The sequence below is a fragment of the Lepus europaeus genome, chromosome 10 (genome assembly GCF_033115175.1).
Source record: "Lepus europaeus isolate LE1 chromosome 10, mLepTim1.pri, whole genome shotgun sequence".
Classification (NCBI taxonomy): Eukaryota; Metazoa; Chordata; class Mammalia; order Lagomorpha; family Leporidae; genus Lepus; species Lepus europaeus.
The window spans coordinates 111332939-111348228 of record NC_084836.1 but is presented as its reverse complement, the minus strand read 5'-3'; the positions used below and the strand labels follow the sequence as shown (position 1 = coordinate 111348228).

The following is a 15290-nucleotide window of genomic DNA, read 5'->3' as shown; positions in this document are numbered from 1 at the left end:
TGGCCTGGGAAAGCAGTAGAAGATGGCCCTAGTCCTTGGAGCCCTGCACCCACGTGGGAGACCCAGAAGAAGCTCCTGGCTCCTGGCACAGCTCTGGCCATTGCAGCCAATTAGGGAGTGAACCAGCAGATGGAAGACCTCCCCCCCTGCCCCCCTCCCCGCCTCTCCTTCTCTCTCTGTGTAACTCTTTCAAATAAGTAAATAAATCTATCTATCATAAAAAAAAAAGATAGCTGAAGCTCAAGGTAGTTCTGGTGGTTGGCTGTGACCATAAACAAGAAGAGAAAAACATGTAGGATCTAAGACATATCAAGGACAAAAGAGTTTCTAAGACCTGGCATCTAATGAGAGAGAGGAGGAGTCAGTGAGATCTCAGAAGGTGTTGAGTCTGGGTAGCTGGAAATTTTGCAGTGAAAATCAGAGGCAGCTGTTTAGGGGAAGTGGAGCTGGTGATGGGGTTTGCCTGGGACCATGTAGAATTCAAGGAGCCTTCTCTTCTGCCAGGTGGCGATGTCCAGAATGTGGGTGCATGCAAGTCTTGCTTTGGTCAGAATTAAGGGCTGAGTGTAGGACGTGAGTATAGGGTTGGTCCTGAGGCTATGTGAGGGAATGAAGTCACCAAGAAGGAGGATGGAGGTGGGGAGAGAGAGGGAGAGAAAGTGAGCGAGCCCAGGGAGCACTAAGAGGTCAGAGAGGTAGCAGACCCATCGGAGTTCACGATCACAGACCTCCAAGAAGGAGGGGTGAGAAGTGACGCCAGTTCAGAGGATGAACTACTCAGTAGCCTAAGTTAGTCCCCCTCCCTGCTGGCCCCAACATGAGTTTTGTCATTCCATCTTTCACTTGCTTTTCCAAGCACTTAACACGTTTGTGACTAATCAGTGTGATCATCTGTTTCATGTCAGCCTCCCCATCGGAACCATGAGCCCACAGAGGAGGGACCATGCCACTCTTGTGCCCCAGCTTCAGGCACATTTTGGCACACAATGGCCTTGGTCCCCCCAGGACACTGCTGCCTCTGGCAGGGCTCCAGCTGGCCACACATTCTGCCTCTTCCTCCACCCCCGCCTCCCCTCACTCCCACATATAAAGAGAAGGAACTTTGGGCTCTGTAGGAGAAAATAGAAGCTGCACAGTTTGAATTTTGGGTGCAGAAAATATGAATAGGTAGTGGAAAAAAAGTCATCTCAATTTATTATAGTTAGAGTGGCCAGCCTTGAGGGCAGTCTCGCTGCCCTTAATAAAAGACTCAAGCCCCAAGTCTCTGGAAGGGAGTCCCAAGAACCCTGCTGGAGGCGCCTCTCACTGCCCCACCCCCGTGCTTGGAAGGGGCGACCCTTTCTCCGTGCCTGCATCCTCCACACCACAGCCCTGGCACCCCCACATCCCATGGCGGGAATGGTGTTTCCTTGGAGATATTGGAACCCCACCTCTGCAAAGGCTTTTGACCTTTGACATACTTAGGGTGCCAGCCTAGGTCAGGCTTCCCCAAAGCAGAGCCTGAGATGGAGTTGGGGTTCATGTGATGTATGAAGGAAGTGCCTGCAGGAGAGACTGGGGGTGGGGTGGGAAAGGAGAGGCAGAAGTGAGAATGAGGGGCGTTCCTGGGCACATCCCCCAGAGGGTGGCCCCTGAGTGGTAGAAAGAGCCAGAAGACAGAGGTGGCCCAGGCAAAGCCTGGAGAGGACAACTGGGGGAGGGAAGGGGAAAGGACTGAAGAGGTCAGCCTGGGCCAGGAGGAGGAGGATCAGGATCCCTTCCCTTCTGAGGGAGGAAGGGGCCAAGGGACAGCTTGGGAGGTCTGAGGATGGAGCAGTGTGGAATGGAGGCAGAGCAAAGCAAAGAGAGCTTACCTCTTCAACCAGGCAGGAGAAAAGTCATCTGCCTGGATGGGTGGATTAAGGGGTTGGAGGTGGGAAGCATTGGAACAGTTACTGATGGGACCAGGAGTCAGCAGAGGTGACCAGCAGATGGGCACGGGGGCCGAGGTTAGACAACAAGCATGGTTGGTGTGGTTGGGCACAGTCCTGGTCCCCAGGTTGGGGAAGCTGGCATGTCAGGAGGAGCGTGTGTCCCTGAGGGCATCAGCAAGGCGGTTGGTGAGGGCAGATTTGGGGAGCATCAGGTCTTTCTCTATAGTGGCTGTCACTCCTTTTGTTTAGTACCTACTGTGTGCCAGGCACTGTGCCGAACGCCCTTTCAGCAGCTCCGTGGGAAGGCGTCATCCATCCTGCCCGAGCTCCCGCTGTCTGGTTGCCCAGCCAGGAGAGACGTTACCTGGGAAGTCCAGCCGGGAAGCCAGGCTCACTTCGTGTGGAGTCAGGGCCGCTGCACAGCCCCTGGGGGCCTGGAGGTGCAGAATGCCGTGCAGGTGTGAAGTGCATCCCTCCAGCCTCCTCCGCAGCCCCTGGGGACTGAGTTGTTTGTCATGCTTTGCTCCCCCCTCTTCCGGGAGAAATGTGTCAGCCCTGTGGGTGGAGACGCCGGCGTACAGCTCTGACACAGGACTCTGCAGCGGGTCAGAAACCCAGGCAGGTGTCTACAGCCTGCCCCACGGCGGGGAAACGTGTCTCCCGTGTTGCAGGGGGGTTTGTCCCTGTGTGTGTAACTGGACCTGTGTGTGCACATGCATGTGTGGAGGGACAGCTTCCTGGGCCGGTGAACCCGTGTTTCTGAACAGGTGTGTGCTTCCAGGTCTTTCTCTGTCCCTGTCCCTGCTGTGCACAGAAAATCACAGTAATAGCATCGGGGCGGGGTGCAGCTGCAGCGGCAAGTCCGGGAAGGAACAAATGGCAGAACGGAGTGGCAACAGGGGCACGCGCTCCCCGACCTGTTCAGAAGCACACAGGGTGCCACACACACAAATGCGGCGTGGCAGTTCTCTCGGGCCTTCCTGTGTGGGGGGCATCTGGTTCTTGCAGAGGTGTGACTGTGTGAGTGTCTGGCACACACTCGGATCCATGCACCTGGTTACCCGCAGAAACATACAGAATGGCAGGTATGAGACCCGCTAGTGCAGGAGTGGGGACACTCGGACGTGTACTGCCACGCTGTGTCTTTGCGTGGATATTCTTGTGTGTGTGCTTCTGTCTCCACACACGTGTGTGCAAGTACATGTATGCATGTGACCCTTTGAGTCAGGGAGGACCATGACACTATCCTCCCTGGGAGAGGGGAAAGCCTGGCACACAGACCCAACTCCCCGTCTTCTTGCTGGAGCGCACCTGGCAGAAGTGGGGTGGGGGTGGGGGAGGCTTGAGCGGGGCTGCTTTCCCCAGTGGGTCATTTGGTGACATTGAGGCAGTCCCTGAGGTATACCAGGCCACCCTAGACTTTGTGGGGTCAAGGGAAAGACTCCTCCCTTTACAAAGCCTGCAGTCCCATTGGGTGGGATATGCAAGGCTTGGCTCACCGGGCTATGGGCAGTGAGCCGACAAGTGCTTTACCTCTCTGTGCCTCTTGTTGGCACTAAGTGAGGGGGACAGTGGCACCCGCTCCTGGGTGGCTGGGAGGGTTGGGACTGTTCTGGGGGTGGACACCCGTCGATTGCACAGTTACTAACTGAGCATCTAAGGAGGCTCCCCCGGTTCTGCTGCTGACACTTCAACAGTGAACAAAAATCTGTGTCCCCATGGAGTTGATGTGCCTTCTGCATGGAGGAAGCCGGCCAGTAAGCCAGCACCGCATGCTGTGTTGGGATGATAAACACTAGGAAGACAAGGAAAGCGGGGCCTGAGGGTGGAGGCGTAGGAGGTGAGCAGGGCCAGGAGTGGGCAGGAAGGTCCTGGGTAAGGTGGAGTGGTCTGGACAGGCAGGAGAGGCTGCTGTTGAGCAGGGCCGGGGTGGGTAAGAAACACCCTGGGTAAGATGGCGTCTGTTCACAGGATGGAAGCCCCTGGGAGGTATTCAGCAATGCCCGGAGATGTTGTTGACCGCCACAGCTGCCCTGAGGGGTGCTACTGGTGTCCAGTGGCTGGAAGCCAGGGACACTGGGAGACTGCGCTGCCCCGGACAGCCCCCAGCAAGGGAGTGTGCCTGCCAACGTGCCCTTTGTGCTGAGGCTGAGAAGCTGTGGTCTAAATCGGCACAAAGCCTTTGACAGTCTGACACGTAGTGGGTGCTTGATGAATAGTGGCCGAAGAGGAGGAGAAATGATTTGGAGAAGGGTGTAGGGGAGCAAGGAAGTCACAGGTGGAGAAAGAGTGCTTGTGAATGAATCCACCAGTTAACCAAACGCATATGGTACTGGCTATCTGGTGGGTGTGGATGGCAGGACTGCCCTGGGGGACAGGGGTGCTGAGGGTGCAGCCCGTAATATGGGATGGGGAGGTGGGTGGGCTCAGGAGGGGACCGAAGCTGGACCATCAACTACCACGGAAATGCTAAGCCGATGACTTGTCTGTCCCCCTGCCATGTCTCTTTCCTCAATCTCTCTCGGCCTCTTTGCCCTGCAGGGGACAGCCGGAGGCTGAAGGGGGCCATCCAGAGGAGCACAGAGACAGGCCTGGCTGTGGAGATGCCCAGCCGGACGCTGCGCCAGGCCAGCCACGAGTCCATCGAGGAGAGCATGAACAGCTATGGCTCGGAGGGCAAGTGAGTATGTGGCCCGCACCTGCCCCTCAGCCTCCTGGCTCTTGCTGGCTTCTTGGTGCAGGGATGGAGGAGCTGCGCCGCCCCAGCCCCTAGGAGCCCTGGGGCAGCCCCGGCTGGCGGGGGCGTTGGCTCAGGGCCCCCAGACCGTGCCCATCTTTAGAAGCGTGGCAGGGAGGCAGCTGGGTATCTTGTTAGCGTCTTCGTGGTCTCTGCTTTACTTGCTTTGTTTCCGAGGTCCCAGCCAGTTTTCAGACGTATACATCACAGCTTGGTGAGGCCACAGCATGCCCCTCCAGCCCCAGAACCTGGGTGCTGCCTGACTCCTCCCAGCGTTTCCCTGGCTGCACAGCCACAGCCCAGGGCAGCTCGTGACAAATGCAGATTAAGGGCCCTGCCTCCAGGCTGCTGGATGAGCCCCTCCAAGTAGAGCTCATTTTTGAAAGCTCTCTAGTCATCTAAACTAGGCATTTTTCATTTTTATGGATACCCTTGAGAATTTGGGGGAAGCTTTGAGTCCGAGTTCCCCCAATAAGCACTCACAAACATGCACACCCTAATCATGCACACACGTTCTCACACACACAGCTATGCAAACTCTCTTCTCCTAACACCAGTGGTGCCCAGACTCCCCTAAAATGCACCTGTGGGTCCCTGGCAACAAAACTTTGATCTGAAGCAATTTCCTTATTGTTCAGAGAAGTTAAGGAACTTGCTCTGAGTCACACAGCGTGGCATGGTGTGGGACCCAGGAGTCCTGACTCCCAGCTGAGGCATAGTCCACAGCCTCACATCACTTCAGGGTCCCAGCAATCCTCAGAGGCGGGGGTGGGTGGGAGGTCACGGTCCTTGTCACGCACGTGTGGAGGCCGAGCCTTGGAAAGTTACGTGTTACACTGTCCGATACAGTAGCCACTAGACTTGGAAAGTTACGTGTTACACTGTCCGATACAGTAGCCACTAGACACCGCTATTTAAATGTAAACTGATTAAAACCAAGTAAGGTCACATACTGTGTGGCTCTGTCACACTAGCCACATTTCAAGTGCTTGGAGGCTCATGGCTAGTGGCGACCACCCTGGATGGCACAGAAAATAGAAGCCATCCATCATCACAGAAAGTTCCATCGGGCAGCACTGGCTAAGGGGCTTGTCCAGGGGCGGCCGCCAGCCCGTGCAGGCTGGGCCTGGGTCTCTGCTCCCTCCCGTTGCTCTCCTCATTTCTGGCCCTGCCTCCTAGCCGGGCGCTCCTGCTGGCTGCAAGCCGCGTCCACCCCCAGCCCCTCCTAAGCTGAGCATCTCCGGCCTCCTGGATGGCCTTGCTTGGCAGATGCTGTGGTTCCGCCCAACTCCTAGTGAGACTTTCCGGTGGGTGAGAAGAGGGGGGGCACAGGCGGAAGGGAGAGGAGGAGGAGGAGGAAGAAGCCAGTGTTTTCTTTTTAGATTTATTTATTTATTTGAAAGGCAGAACAGCAGAGAGGAGGAGATTTTCTGTTCGCTGATTCACTCCCCAGATGCCTGTGACAGGGCTGGGCCAGGCCAAAGCCAGGAACCAGGAGCTCCATCCAGGTCTCCCATGTGGGTGCAGGGGCCCAAGCACTTGGACCATCTTCTGCTGCCTTCCCAGGCACATCAGCAGGGAACCGGATCGGAAGTAAAGGAGCCGGAACTTGCACAAGCGCCCGTGTGGGATGCTGGCATTGCAGGCAGTGGCTTAAGCTGCCGCACCACAGCACCAGCCCCTCTTGTCTGTTTCTTAGTGTGGCTTTGGGGAAGCTACTTCCCTGCTCCGAGCCTGGTTTTTCCATTCGCAGACAGGGCTGGTGATCACGGAGACCACTCATACAGCTGTGAGCCTGGACTGAAGGGATGAGCATCCCTAACCCACAAATCCGAATCTGAAAGGCAGCAGAATCTGAAGCTTTTTGAGGGTCCCTAGGATACCACCAGTGGAAAATTCCATACCTGACCTCGTGTGACGGGGCAGAGAGTGCAGGCGCACAGAAGATCCTGGGTAAAATGACCCTCAGCCTATGTGTGAGGTGTCTGTGTATGCAGCGTAAATGTAGTTCCTGCCTAGTCTTGGGTCCCATCGCCAGGTCGCCCCACTGTGTATATGCAGATGCTCCACAATCCAGAGCCCCCTGAGATCTGAAACTCTTCCCGTCTGGCAACCTGCGTATGGAAGGGCTCTCAGGACAGTGTCATTGACTATTATTATCTTGTCTGTTGTGATTTAAGCCACTGTCAGTTGGGTATTTTGTTGCTTGTAATCAATTCCATTCTAACAGCTACAGTGAGCCACCCCAGATACAGTTGTAGCTATTAAGTGCTTAGCGAGGAAGAAGTTCTGAATCCATGCTGGCTGTGATGGTGGGGAGTCTGGAAAGGCGTGCAGCCAGTGTTCTGAGCCAAACTGAGGGAGGAGCCCAGGGTCTGGAGGATGCTGAGGCTAGCCGTGCTGTGTGGAGGGGCCTTCTTACCTTCCTGAGCAGGGCTGAGTCTTGGTGGAGCCCAGCCAGCTGCTGCCACCAGCCTAGCCCCTGGACAGGGAATGGACCCGAAAGGATAGGTGTTAGGGACCTTGAGCAGTGGCCAGCCGCCTCCTTGCTCTGCAGGTTTTTGGGCCACTGATTGGATCCAGATGCCATTTCTAGAATGGGAAGGGGTGTGCCTGTTGCCCCCTCTCCCCTACCCTGGGCTTCTGCCAGCCCCTGCAAGGCTGCAGCCCTTGGCGCTGCTCGGTCTGTCTGACCAGGCACTGGCTCACTGGCTTGTACCCCCATGCAAGTGGGCACAGAGGTGCCCCTACATAGATGTCCATTCCAGTACGTGTGCTTGAGTACCTCCAGTGTGCCAGGTGGTTGGGCTGGGCACCTTGGAGGCCCTGCCCTCCATGAACTTCCCCTCCAGGGCACTGACCAAGCAGCTTGCAGCACGGTGAGAGATGTGGAAGATTCTGGAGATGCCATGCACCCAGCGGGGTCCCAGGTGCAGAAGGAGTGCATGTGGGTTGGACCAGTGTGTCAGTGAGGATGCCTGCAGGTTACATAATACCCACGGTCCGTGCCTTCAGACTTGGCCTCAAAGGATGGTCCACAATCCAGCAGCCTTGGCATACCTTGAGAGCTTGTTAGAAACGCAGTCTCGGGCTCTCTCCTAGACCATTGCATCTTAACAAGATCCCCACCTGGTGTGTGTGTGCACTGAGGTCATAATGACCAGCTAACACCTGTGCAAGATACTAAGTATAGGCACTGAGCCAAAGGCTTTTGCCTGTATCGACTCTTGTAGTTCTGAACCTGATGGGGGTAGTGTTCATCTCCCCATTTTACAGAGGAGGAAATAGAAGCCCAGAGAGAGCAAGTGATTTGCTCTAGGTCACACAGCCAGTACCAATAAGTGGCCAAGGTGGGATTCAAGTCCAGGCATTTGGAGTCTGCCCTTCCTTCTGGTGTCACTTCTACCCATTATTGGTTGCATCCAGCAAGATATCTGGAGATGGACTTCCGGGATGGTTCGTGGTTAGATGATGCCATCCAGGACCCAGAGTCTCTCTGTCTTTTCCCCCTGCTGGCCTCATCTTTTTTGGCAGATCCTGTTTATCCCAAGCCTGGGGAAGGGCTTTCTGGGGTTCTGTATGTCAAGCATAGAGGGGCAACCAGGCAAGCTGCCATGGCAACAGAGCAGGCCTGTCTCGCTCAAGTCCCTTGAGAAAGGACTTTTTTTTTTTTTTTTTTTTTGACAGGCAGAGTGGACAGAAAGAGAGAGACAGAGAGAAAGGTCTTCCTTTTTGCCATTGGTTCACCCTCCAATAGCTGCTACGGCCGGCACGCACTGATCCGAAGCCAGGAGCCAGGAGCTTTCTCCTGGTCTCCCATGTGGGTGCAGGGCCCAAGCACTTGGGCCATCCTCCACTGCACTCCTGGGCCACAGCAGAGAGCTGGCCTGGAAGAGGGGCAACCGGGACAGAATCCAGTGCCCCGACCGGGACTAGAACCCAGGATGGCGGCGCCGCAGGCGGAGGATTAGCCTATTGAGCCGCAGCGTTGGCTGATAAAGGACTTTGAAACAGGAGCTCCCCAGTCACACACACTCTCACCCCCAATCCTGAGATGCTCCTTGATGACAGCCTTAGTTGGGGTTTGCCCAGAACCAGACCTGAAACATGCATTTGAGCACAGGTCATTCACTTGGGAGATGATTCCAGAACATAATGACAGCTGGTGCCACGGCTCAATAGGCTAATCCTCCGCCTAGCGGCGCCGGCACACTGGGTTCTAGGCCCGGTTGGGGCACCGGATTCTGTCCCGGTTGCCCCTCTTCCAGGCCAGCTCTCTGCTGTGGCCTGGGAGTGCAGTGGAGGATGGCCCAAGTGCTTGGGCCCTGCACCCCATGGGAGACCAGGAGAAGCACCTGGCTCCTGCCTTGGGATCAGCGCGGTGCGCCGGCCGCAGCGCGCAAGCCGTGGCGGCCATTGGAGGGTGAACCAACGGCAAAGGAAGACCTTTCTCTCTGTCTCTCTCTCTCTCTGTCCACTCTGCCTGTCCAAAAAAAAAAAAAAATGAACATAATGACAGGAGTGTGTGAGAGACAGGGCAGGGGAGGCATCTGGTACAGCACCAAGCCAGCCACTCCTGTGCGCAGACAGAACTTCATCCTGATGGGGCAGTCGGGAGCCCTAGCGTCATCCTCCCAGGAGGTGGGGAGCTGGGGTGTTTACACCCCAACTCTCTTAGGTTACTGGCTGGTGCCTGCTCCGCACCGTCTGGCTCGTTCTGAAGTGCAGGGAGCTCGGAGGCCACAGACGTCCTTTAGGGGCAGAGAAACCAAGGCATAGGCATGCAGATGCTGGCAGGTGGAAGTCAGCGAGCACTGATACGGTCAGCGGTGGCGGTGGTGGTGGCGGTGGCGGTGTGTGTGTGTGGAGCAGGCTGGAATGGACTGTCTGGGTACCAGAAACCTCAGGTTTCTTCCAGTTGGTTCCCCTCTCATGTTCTGTATCCAACTCACAATTGGTTTTGCCATTTTTTTTTTTTAAGATTTATTTTATTTATTTGAAAGAGTTACAGAGAGAGGTAGAGCAGAGAGAGAGAGAGAGTCTTCCTTCTGCTGGTTCACTCCCCAGATGGCCACACCAGACAGAGCTGTGCTGATCCAAAGACAGGAACCAGGAGCTTCTTCCAGGTCTCCCACAGGGTGCAGGGGCCCAAGGACTTGGGCCATCTTCTACTGCTTTCCCAGGCCATGGCAGAGAGCTGGATTGGAAGAAGAGCAGCCAGGACTAGAACCAGTGCCCATATGGGATGCCGGCGCTTCAGACCAGGGCTTTAACCTGCTGTGCCACAGCGCCGGCCCCGCCATTTTGTTCTTAATTATCACTCTGGTGGGCATTGTGGGCACAACAGGTTAAGCTGTGGACATTCTGTATCAGAGTGGCTGGGTTTGAATTCTGCCTAATCTTCCAGTCCAGCTTCCTACCAATGTGCACCCTGGGAGGCAGCAGGGGATCGCCCAAGTATCCATGTGGGAGGCCTGAATGGAGTTCCTGACTCCTGGCTGTGGCCTGGCCCTGCCCCGCTGTTGTGGGGACACTTAGGGGGTAAACTAGTGTATGGAAGACTGATCCCTCTCTGTCTCTCTCTTTCTCCCCCCACTCTCTCTCCCTGCACCTTTCAAATAAATAAATAAAAATAAAATAATTATATTTATTTTGAAGACTTAGCAGTTGAATCCACCTGGTTCCCTCCGGCCTCACCCCCTGATGGAGGCCACTCATCTGTCTTGCAGGGTCCCCTTGCTGGGATGCCTGGAAGTCTCCACTCTGATCCGAGCTCCGTCATCTGTCCCTCAGCACTCACTTCCTCTGACCCCCCCAGGTGCCCTGACCCGCCTCACTGTGTCTCGCATCTAGGTCTTTGCACCCATTGCTCCCTCCACCTGGCAGCCCCTCTCCACCCCTCCCTCCTCCTTACCCTCTGACTCACTCCTCCTCCAGATCTCTGCTAAGAACTGGCACGTAAGCTTTACCTCATATGCCAATTCCAGCTAATTGATAGTGGCTCCCTACAGCGCTGTGTTGAGAAGGATTCTGGAGCCAAGTCCAGGCTTGGCAGGGGTTCTGAAGTTGATTAGCAATGCCTGCCCTGGGCGTGGGCAGACCTGTGCCGTTCCTCTGCCAGATCGCTGGCTTCCACAGCCCCCTGGGTCTCCCCACTGTGTGTCCCAGTAGATGCTGAGTTCAGGGCCTGCCCAGCTGGCCCACAGGGGGTGCTCTGCCCGTTTTGATGAGTAATGACAGGGATGAGCAGAAGCAGGTACACATTCCCCCCTTCCTGCCCCGCCCCAGACCCCTTCATCCCAGACCCAGTGTCTTAGTATCCTCTCTGGCAACCCACCTGCTCCTCTTTGCCCTGTGTTGTTCTGAGGCTTCTGGGTCATCGACATTGTGCTCCCTGGGTGTCTGGGTCACGGTGCCCACAGCCCAGGGAAGCAGTGGGTGAGCCCGTGGCACTGCATCCCAGAGTCAGGGTCACCTGCCTGCCAAGGCTGTTTCCCCAGTCACCAGTGTGTGTGTGTGTGTGTGTAGGGGGTGGTGGTCAGAGCCCCCTCCCCTCCACACCCCTGCTGGTGAGCAGAATCACCTAGGGAGTAACTTGGCCTGAGGCTAGGAGATGGGGCTTGTTTTGTTTTGTTTTATAGGCAGTATTTGTTGAGTATTTGAGCCAGACTCTGTCCTGAGGGGTTTATCACTAACACAGCAGCCCCGAGGAGTATCTCATTGTTACGTGTTCCTAAAGGGAAACTGAGGCTCAGAGAGTTCTCCGTGCACAACCAGTGAGTGGTGCAATCAGGGTTCAAAGCCAGGCCTGCCTGACTGCAGATCGCTCTGCTCTGCCCTGGGCAAGGCTGAGGTCTCCCCAAGGCACACAGAGACGATACGATGAATGGTTAAGAAGTTGACGTCCACAGCCAGGCAGCTGGGGTTCCGGCCGAGTGATCTCCGCCGATTAATACCCAGCAGTTCTGTGCCTTGGATTCCCGTCCTGTGCAATGGGGGTTCACGATGCGTTAGCCGTGATAGCTCAGCGCTTGGTTCATGACAAGTTCTTGATGAATAATCAAATCCCAGGCTTCCTGCCCAGGAGCCACACTCACGGAGGGGGCCAGGTTTGGAAATGTCAGGTTCGAGGGACACAGTGCATCCTGGCTCTGCTGCACTGCTTGTTTTGAACACGTGAATTTGTTCCAGCAGGACAGTTTGAACACTAACATGAGTCTGCATTTGGCCGCCCAGGCGTGGTTTCACCCACAAGAAATGCAAGGAACACGCAGAAAACCACACTGCATAGAAATACCCGATGCCTCATGAGTGCGCCCTTAGTTCTCCATGTGCTTGGGAGCCACGCCCACCCATACCTGGCAGCACAACTCCCCCTCCCCCTTCCTGCTTCACAGCAACCCACAATGTGTATAAAACTGCTACCACTTATACTACATTCCTCTTTATTTTTTTTCTAAAAATGTGACTTTGATGCCATTTTCTCCATAAGCTCTGACTTTTAAATAAAAGATTTATTTATTTGGCAGGCAGAGTAAGAGAGAGGGCTAAGAGGAGAGACAGAGAGGGATCTTCCATCTGCTGGTTTACTCCCCAAATGCCCTCAGTGGCTAGGCAGGGCCACACTGAAGCCAGGAGCTTGGAACTCCATCCCGGTCTCCCACACGAGTGGCAGGGACCTAAGCACTTGGGCCATCTCCCGGTGCTTTCCTGGGTGCATTGGCAGGGAGCTGGATTGAAAGTGGAGTAGCTGGGACTTGAACCAGTCCCATAAGGGCTGCTGGAGTGTCACAAGCTGCAGCACGATGCCAGCCCCAGCGCAGATCTTTGTTGCAGAATTACGCACTACCCCGTCATTTGGAGGGCTGCATATTTCACCCAAAAGCAACACTGTTTACACTGTAGGCTGCACAACGTGGAGAGGCGAGGCAAGGTAGACGGATGGATGGACATGTCGGGGGCAGGCCATGAATGGATGGGCTGGACAGAGAGCCCATGAGCTGCTGATGTGTTTCTGAAAAACGTCACCCAGAGCCACCCTGCGGCCCGTGCGACCCTTTAATCTCTAATGCCTTTGAGACTGGCCATCTGCCTGGAACAGAGAATGGCAGCAAGCCCCTGAATAACCCAGTTACTTCTTTAACCATTGGGAACTCAGCGAATCCAGGGGCCCAGCCACGCTCAAAGGTTACTAATAAGACAAATGAGTTTTAGCTCCGCAAATAAAACTAACAGGATCTGAGATGCAGGAAATCTCATTTCAGCATTAACATAAAATAAAAGGCTGGCAGAACACGCACTGTAATCGTGTCTCGGGGCTCTGCCTCTGCCAGCGTGGCTCCTGTCTCCCGGAAGAGCCGCCTACTGCAGCCCTGCCCCCGTCGCCCTCCAGAGGACCTGGACTTGGTCTCAGGCATTTGGGTGCTGCCCCTCCTTACTGGTCTGGAGTCAGATCCACTGTGGAAACCCCAGGAAGGAGAGGAGGCTCTCCTGGGCACACTGCAGGCACCGGAGGCCATGCATATCACCTGTTACTCATTCAGCAGACAGAGCTCTTGGAAGAGTTCATGGAAAGTGCATGCTAGGAGAAAACGACATGAATTTCAAAATTGCACCGAAACAAATGTCTTTTAGTTTCAGTTCTGCACGAAATTTTTGAAGTACACTTGTTCCTTGTGTGCTGAGCGCCTGGCCACCGGTATCTCATGGCCTCTCTCCAGCAGTTCTGCAAGGCAGTTACTGTCTGTTCCTGTTGTATGTGTGAGGAAGATGCCGCTGTCCAAGGTACACAGGGTCCGTAAAAGCCCAGTCTTAGCCACTATCTTCTATTTTCCCAGTGTAAGACCAACTGTAGGGTTTGCCAGAGAAAGTCTGTAGAGTTTGTATGCATGTGGCACTCAATTCAGCAATAAGCTCGTTCCTTTCTCTATCTCTCTATCTCTCTCCTTACAGAGAGATTGCTCCCTTCTACTGGTTCACTCCCTAAATGCCCACAATGCCAGGATCTCCCACCTGGATGGCAGAAACCCAATGACTTGGTCCATCACTGTTGCCTCCCAGGGTCTGCATTGGCAGGAAGCTGTAGTCAGAAACCTCAAGAGCCAGATATTGAAATGGAACCCAAGCACTCCGATATGGGATGTAGGCACCTGCTGAACACCTGCCACCAGCAAGCTCTTTCATACTTCTTGCTGAGAGATCCTATAAGCAGAGAGCTTTGAAACTGCACTGCCCAGGCAGGCACTGGCCAACTCAATGATTGTCTGCTGTCTATAGGGTCGAGTGAGTGCGTGTGCACTGAGAACACTAATGGAAGCTCAGAGACAGTAACTACTTGTCAAAGGGCACACAGCAAGCAGTGTGGAACTGGTGTGACTGACTTTGGAGCCTCCACCTTCCTTCCTGTTCCAGTGAAGACCCCAGGGTGGAGTCTGTGGGACCTCTGGCCAGCAGGGGCCAGCCACCACTTTTGCCTCCTTCCTCCTGTCCCGTGGAGCCTGTGCTTAGCTCGTTCAGGGTTTCTGGGGCATCAACCCCTTTCGTTGGCAGCTGGCGAGGCACCCTGGGATGGGAAATCAGGCAGCCGCCCAGATATTATAAACAATTACTGCTAATTACCAGGCCTGCCAATTCCCCTTTGTCTGCTCACAATCCCAGCAGGATCAAAGGAGTAGACAATGCCGCAATAGAGGAAACTTTCCATTTCCAGCTCGGGAAGGCCTTGCAGTGCCTGGGAGGTGGGGCTTACCCCCATGCCTTGGAGCCCAGGAAGCCCCATCATTTCTCGATATCAGGAACCTGGATACTCCCAGATAGCCAGAGGGCGTGGTGGAAAAAGAGACCCAGGGTACGGAGGCAAGGCCATGTCACCAGCTCTCAGGGAGTCTGGTCTTAGCCTCAGTGATGTTAATTAAGAGGCTATGGTTGGGGCTGGAGCTGTGGCCTAGCGGGTAAAGCTGCCGCCTGCAGTGCCGGCATCCCATATGGGTGCTGGTTCTAGTCCTGGCTGCTCCGCTTCCAATCCAGCTCTCTGCTATGGTCTGGGAAAGCAGTAGAAGATGGCTCAGTCCTTGGGCTCCTGCCCATGTGGGAAACCAGGAAGAAGCCTCTGGCTCCTGGCTTTGGATCGGCGCAGCTCTTGCAGCCATCTGGGGAGTGAACCAGCAGATGGAAGACCTCTCTCTAATCTCTCTGCTTCTCCTTCTCTCTCTGTATAACTCGAGCTTTCAAATAAATAAATCTTAAAAAAAAAAAAAAAAGAGGATATGGTAGGGCTGACATTGTGATACTGTGGGTTAAGCCACTACCTGCAACACTGGCATCCCAAATGGGTGCCAGTTTGAGTCCTAGCTGCTCTACCTCCTCTCTAGCTCCCTGCTAATTCACCTGAGAAAGCAGTGGAAGATGGCCCAAGTGCTCAGGCCCTGCCACCCACATGGGGGACCCAGATGGAGTTGTGGGCACCTGGCTTTGGTCTGGCTCAGTCCTGACTGTTGCAGCCATTTAGGAAGCAAATCAGTGGGTGGGAGATTTCTGTCTCTGTAACTCTGCCTTGCAAATAAATAAATATTAAAAAAAAAAAAAAAGAATGTCTATGGTTTTGCAAAAATGAGGCAGGGGTGGAGTGCACATTTCAATTC

The 15290-nt window shown here is 54.9% G+C and overlaps 1 protein-coding gene across 1 annotated transcript in view; it reads left to right on the top strand.

Annotated features, from left to right (window-relative positions):
• RIMS4 (regulating synaptic membrane exocytosis 4) overlaps nucleotides 1–15290 on the top strand; it is a 57645-nt gene that overhangs the window by 37763 nt on the left and 4592 nt on the right. Inside the window, exon 2 of the mRNA XM_062202370.1 lies at nucleotides 4455–4593. Within this exon, the coding sequence (XP_062058354.1) occupies nucleotides 4455–4593 (139 nt within the window). The remainder of the gene's footprint in view (nucleotides 1–4454; nucleotides 4594–15290) is intronic.